The sequence below is a fragment of the Herpailurus yagouaroundi genome, unplaced genomic scaffold (genome assembly GCF_014898765.1).
Source record: "Herpailurus yagouaroundi ecotype Mexico unplaced genomic scaffold, PumYag 139, whole genome shotgun sequence".
NCBI lineage: Eukaryota > Metazoa > Chordata > Mammalia > Carnivora > Felidae > Herpailurus > Herpailurus yagouaroundi.
In genome coordinates, this window is record NW_024412394.1 from 3,245,804 (window position 1) to 3,251,963 (window position 6,160).

The window sequence follows — 6,160 nt, forward strand, 5'->3', positions numbered from 1 at the left end:
TCCGATGGGTCACATAGTCTTGCCCAGAATCCAAGGTCTGGAGAGGAGGGCACACAAGTACAGGGTCTCGCAGCAAGTTTGGGGCAGGTCAGCCGGCGGAGCTCTGGTCTCCCACCTCCCCAGTCCTCCCCAGCTCCTTCCGCTAACATGGCCTCTGCCTCCAGTTAAGAACGCTTTGTGTATCTCAGTCTCAGAGAGCCCACAAGGGCTCAGGGACACAGGCGGCCATCCACTCTCGTCTTCATTCATGTCTGTGAAGCACCGGATTGGGCTATCGTGAGGCATCTTCAGAGGCTCCTGGTCAAAGCCACCCTTGTTTGATAGCTCAAGGGAACTTGAGCGCAAAGCACAGCTCTTAATCTGGACTCTGGCTCTCAGGATTTGTGATGTCCTGGGGAGAAAAAGAACACAGGTTTTAGCCATAGCCCAGTTACTTGTGGGTCCTACTCTAGTAACAACAGGCTCCTAATTTAACGTATCAACACAGCACATCAGCTGTCACCTCTGGACCTTTACTCACTACCTCCTGCCTGCAGTGCTCTCCTGGCCCTTTCTCCCCCCCCCCCCCCTCCCCCGTCTCCTCGCCATCCTCCAAGGGCAAAAATCTACGCCTTTTGACATAGATTTTGGAAGGCTTCCAGGACCAATCACTTCATTGGCCTCAGCGACCACTAATCTGGCATTTTACTGATACTTAATTTTGTCATCAGTAAACATTCTGTCTTTTTCTATAGCAGAACCATCCTCAGGCTCTCACAGCATCTTGCACAGCTAGGCACAGTGGGGGCTCTTAACGCCTATTGTTTAAATGAATGAATGGATGAATGAGTGAGTGAATGATTAGTAAAACCAGGAGATGGAGTTAGGGCCACTGAAGATATCAGAACTGATGTTTCTATAATGTCTCTCACAAAAACTCCACAAGCTACTGCCTAACCCAACCTAGAGGGCAAATTCTCCATAATAACCCCATATCTGGGCAAAGAAAATAAAGCTGAGGAAAGAGAGGTCAAAGGTCTTAAGGAGCTTCCATCGGGAAAACAAGCCAACGTAGAACTCAGCAGGGGAGGGGAGAGGACGGTAAGAGGATCCTGTTGGGATCTTGAACTTGTCTTCGCTTGTGCGGTCTGGCTCTTTCTCACCTGCTGGGCCTCCCTGTACGGGAAGTGGGTGTAACTGGCGTGGCTGTAGCACAGGCCCATGAGGCTGAAGACGGCGTGGCTATTGTTGCTGGCAAATTTGTTAGTGAAGCCAAAGGCAAGCTGGTAGGGTCTCTTGGTGAGGTTCCTGCCCAGCTCAGGAGAGCGGGCTTTCTGGCTGTGCAGGGTGGCTGCCAGCTTCCTGAGGGAGGAGTCCGAGACCTTGTAGAAAAACCTCTTGAAGCTGGGATGTCGCCTGATCTGGAAGCAGAAATGAAGGCGGGCCGTCAGTGTTGCTGGCAGGTAGCCCCCTTCCCCCAACTGCTCCCCCCCCTTCAATGCCACGAGCCCAGACTGGGCTGGACACCTCCCGTCCCTGGGATGAGCTTCCTTGTTAAATCCTTCCTCTACCTCTAGCCTCTCAGAATCTGTTCTGTGAGGTTCACCTCCAAGCAGCAGGACAAGGTGGGGAAAAAAAAAAAAAGTGCAGGTCTTTGTACAACGGACGTTTCAACGGCATTTACTCGCTCTGTGACTTCTCTGAGCCTCTGTTTAGTCATGTGTTAAATGGCAGGAACGATACCCCCACCCGCACACAGTGTTGTTGGGGGAAGGGGAGGAAGTGAGCTAGCTGATGTCAAATGTCTCACGCAGAGTGGATGTTGGATGAATTTTCATTCTCACTTTAAGTCGCCTCCTCTCAATACCTAAGTGTCCCAGGTTGCGCTCCCCCAGAGAGGAGGGCTCGGGTGCAGGTAGTGATGCTGGGAAACAGCGGTGGGGGAATGGAGATCTGGGGTCGGAGGGGAAGGCAGCCCACGCAGACTGGCTGCTGAGCGTGTTCCTCACAGGGCGCTCCGGGAGCCCGCATAGAGCACACTCCTCAGAGTTAGCCCTCCGAGGGGCAAGGGGCCTGAGTTATGTATACACCAGCTTCCATGAGCCATTGGCTGAGGGCTGCTTCTCGGGAGGTGGGGGGCGATCATTCTGGCCTCCCACGTGGGTGGTAAAATGGTTCTAGGGGCCGGTCCTCAGGCCAAAAGATGCGGGTGCCGGCAGCAGCGAGGTGGGCCGGCGTGCACTGTGGCGGGAAGGCGAGGTACCCACAGCGTCCGCTATGCTCATGACCCGTCCACGGCCTGTGCTCATCTCTGCCACCTCAGATGCGATCTCTCTTGCTCTCTCCAAGTAGACTGTGAGGTTTTCAGTCTATCTGTGAGGCCACAGGCTATCTAGCAGGAGAGGACAATCTAAAAGTGTGGAAGGATTGGAGACCACATAGACGCTGAAATGTGAGGCAAGACAGAGTGAAAAGGAGCTAGCAGAGGACGAGATCAGCAGGACCCGCAGGCTGGACTTGGGGGGAAGGAAGGAGGTGGGACACGAGCTGAACTGCAAGGGGGATTTGGATGGGGGGAGGTCCTGGCTGGCAGGATAAACCTCGTGAGCATTATATTATTGTAAACTAACATTTATCTCATCTGCTATGTGGCCGGCAGTTTCCGTACATGCACTAAACTTTGTCAAGTAGGTGGTTCCCCCCCCCCCGCCCCGCATTTTGCAAAAGAGAAAACTGAGGCTCAGAGAGGTTGAGGGACATGCCCAAGGTCACCTGGATGCAGGGATAGGGATTGAACTCAGGCCTCAGCCTTGGGGGTACCAAGCACTCCTCACCTGCTCCCCCAACTGGCCATCCACTTCTTGGAGAAGGGCCACCAGATTCTGGATGACCAGCTCCTCTAAGGAAAACAAAGAAGGATTCAGGAGCTGTTGACAAGTTCTGCAACAACACATCCATCTATCACAGACGGCACTTTGTCTCTAAAGCACAACACACAGACTCGTTTCGAAGGGCAAAGAAAAATCTTCCCCGAAACTAGGGCTGGAGAGTGAAAGCTTTATCTGAGTTTGTTGTATAGAAACTGAAAGGACGTCGGCCAGTTGAGCGTCACCTCAGCTCCATTCGACAGATGGGGAACCTGAGACCTCCCAGTGTCCCCTGTCCAGGCTACAGAGTAGCGTGGTCAGGAATGGGAGCGGGGGCCCAGAGCAGCTCATCAGAAAGCAGGGGGGGGGGGGAACGCCACAGCCACAGATGCCACAGGAACACACCCACCGGTCCGGGCTGTAAAGGGCCACACGCACGTGGCTGCCTGCACCAAGACCTAATCGAAAGCATTCAGGATATTTGTGGACCTTTTGTGATCAACTGTTGGCAGCTTGAAATCAGCCACGGTGGGAATATTTACATCACAGCAATCTGCAAACGCTACAAATCAGGGCTCCCCCCCCCTGCCCCTGCCCAACACCCACCCTCAGCCTGTTTGCCAGTCCGCCACTGGTTATGAGACCCAGGGCAAGGCAGGAATTGGATATGAAACATTCAAGCAAGCCCACCGAAGTTACATCCCAGCGAGCAGACGGGGTTCTCTACGAGAAGAGAACTCTCCATCTGCAACTCTGCCCCAAGAGCCCCCGTTGAAAGGCCAACCCTGCCTCCTCCCTGCCCTGCCAGTGTCTCCCCAGCCTTCCCAGTCTCTACTGGAATTCAGCCTGTCAGACCCATGCAAAAAGAAGCCCTAGGCCAGCTGACCCAGGAGAGAGCAGCGTGGTATACTAACTAGATTCGAACACTCCGTCTGGCTGAGGTCCCCCCTCTGGCTGGTGACTTCTGGTCTGGGAGGGCGTGTCTGAGGATCCCACAGGTGTCTCTTCTGCAGGGGAGGACTCCTGGAACTTGACATCTTCCAGGTCTGAGGGCAGAAAGGAGATGGTGTGTTTTGTGCCTGTTTCAAATCCACAAGTCCACCACGGGGTCCAGGTTCTGACAAGAAACCGTCCAAAGACACTGGCACCAGACGGGGTCCTGGTTTCCCAGGCTCCTCAGCAAGCCCGCAGCCCCCTGGGCCCGCCTCAGAGGCGTTCACGGGGCCTTCTTTACCCCCTCTGGAAATCTCATTCCTCTTTTCTGCCACCAGCCCCCTCTGCCTCCTCACAGTCCGGGAGGAAACAAAGCAGGCCTGCCAAGATCCCCCTAAATGAGCCCACTTCCCCGTCACTCTGTGAGGCTTTACTGAATCACTAAGCCTGTCTGAACCTCACTTTCTCCATCTGTCGAATGGGAATAACAAGACTGACTTCACCAGGCTGTAAGTGGGCTGAACGAGATCCCATGTGTGAGCGTGGCATGCAGTAGGCACTCCATACATGTCAAGGGAATCACTGTATACCTCACACTTGGCAGTGGTGAAAAAGCAGAGGCCCAGGCCATATCCTACTTCATGAGACCCGGGTCTGTGTTTCCTCCTTAGCTTTCGGGTGAGTCTGATGCCCTTAAGCCAATAAACCGATGTGCTGCTCTCACACTGCATTTGTCGTTGTTATTGTTTTAGTGTTTATTTATTTTGACAGAGAGAGAGAGAGAGGAAGAGAGAGAGAGAGAGCATGCACATGAGCAGGGGAGGGGCAGAGAGAGAGGGAGAGAGAGAATCCCAAGCAGGCTCCCTGCTCTCAGCAGAGCCCTATGCGGCGCTCGAGCTCACGAACCGTGAGATCATGACCCAAGCCGAAATCCAGAATCAGAGGCTTAACGGACAGAGCCACCCAGGCGCCCCAAACGGCATTTGGTTCTAAGTGTTGGTGTGTTTTTGTACGGGTGGAGGGAGGGCGTGTGTTGTGGGTGGTGAGTCCGGCTGGCAGCCAGCGGCCCCCTCCTCTCCGCAGCCCTCCCACACCTCCCTGCCCCACTCAGAGCTGAGAGCAAGAGAGTCAAGCCTGAAGCAGAGGCCACGAAGCTGGCCAAGCCTGCCCTGGCGGAGGCCTGGGGCCAGAGGCAACCTCTGTGACCATGGCCACGCGGGGCCTGCTTACCGGGGCTGTTGGAGGTGGAGGGCTGATGGCCCCCCACACACAGGGGCAGAAAGCTGGGCCTCTTGGGCGGCCGGGACTCCGGGCTGGCAGCCCCTGTGGCCCCCGCTCTCCTGGGCTCCTTGGGGCCATGTCTCTTATAAGAAAAGGCTTTTCTGAGGCTGGACTTCTTCTCTTGGGATCTCCTTCTGTAGGGTAGGGACAGGTTTTCTACAGCCACCTCTGGTTCCTGGACTCGAAGCTGTTGCAGGGGAGATGAGAGAAACTGAGCCAGGGCCCCGACCGTGAGGAGATTGTGAGTGAGCCGGGAAGGACCCATTGGGGAGCAGAGGGTGCGGCCTGGCCAGAGCAAGAGTGGCCGGCAGCGATGGGGGTGGGGGTGGGGGCTTGGGGAACGAGGAGCGACAGGAGCCAGGCTCTGGAAAGATGTAGCATGGGGGAGGGCAAGGAAGTTATTATGCCAGGCAGGGGTGGGGTGTTCATAGTGAGGGTCAAGATCTACGTGGGGAATGTCTTCCTCACCTCTCCCCCCTGCTCTTCCGCATCCTGGAGTAGGGCAATGATCTTCTGGATGAATTCTCCTAAAAAAGAACAAAACGTTTGCAAAGCATTTCTACGGTCAGTCTTCACTTCCTGAGGCCCAAGTGGCTTCCTGGCTGATCCTCACAGGTCTCCATGTGCTAATGAGCTTGCACTTATTGGGTGTCCCAGGCCCTGGCCTGCAGACACCTCAGACTCCTCGGAAGTGGCCTGAGGGCAGAGCTGCAATACGTTCACTTCTCCATTGGTCAGCGAACACCCAGATGTGCCACTTTAAGTGTGAGGAAAATAACAGAGGCCACTGCCTCCAGGAGAAGGCGCCTCAAGGCCATGTGGAAAGGCCTGGTCCCCAAAAGTCCCCTCACCCAGCACCGTCCTCTTCTACTTAGAACAGGGGCCCTTCTCAATTCCCCTTCAAGGCACATTTTCTGTGAAAAGCAGGTAAGATAGGATGGGGGGCGGGTGGGGGAAGTAGATCTTTAAAAGTATCTTCAGGGGCACCTGGGTGGCTCAGTCGGTTAAGCGTCCGACTTCGACCTAGGTCATGATCTCACGATTAGTGAGTTCGTGCCCTGCGTCAGGCTCTGTGCTGACAGCTCGGAGCCTGGAGCCTG

General features: G+C 55.1%; 1 protein-coding gene across 1 annotated transcript in view; it reads right to left on the reverse strand.

Moving 5' to 3' along the window:
- Positions 1-355: 355 nt before the first annotated feature.
- BNIP5 (BCL2 interacting protein 5) overlaps positions 356-6,160 on the reverse strand; it is an 11,802-nt gene continuing 5,997 nt past the window's right edge. Inside the window, exons 6-11 of the mRNA XM_040473116.1 lie at positions 5,529-5,587; positions 5,010-5,271; positions 3,761-3,892; positions 2,814-2,878; positions 1,047-1,400; positions 356-391 (exon numbers count right to left, since the gene is read on the reverse strand). Of these exons, the coding sequence (XP_040329050.1) occupies positions 356-391; positions 1,047-1,400; positions 2,814-2,878; positions 3,761-3,892; positions 5,010-5,271; positions 5,529-5,587 (908 nt within the window). The remainder of the gene's footprint in view (positions 392-1,046; positions 1,401-2,813; positions 2,879-3,760; positions 3,893-5,009; positions 5,272-5,528; positions 5,588-6,160) is intronic.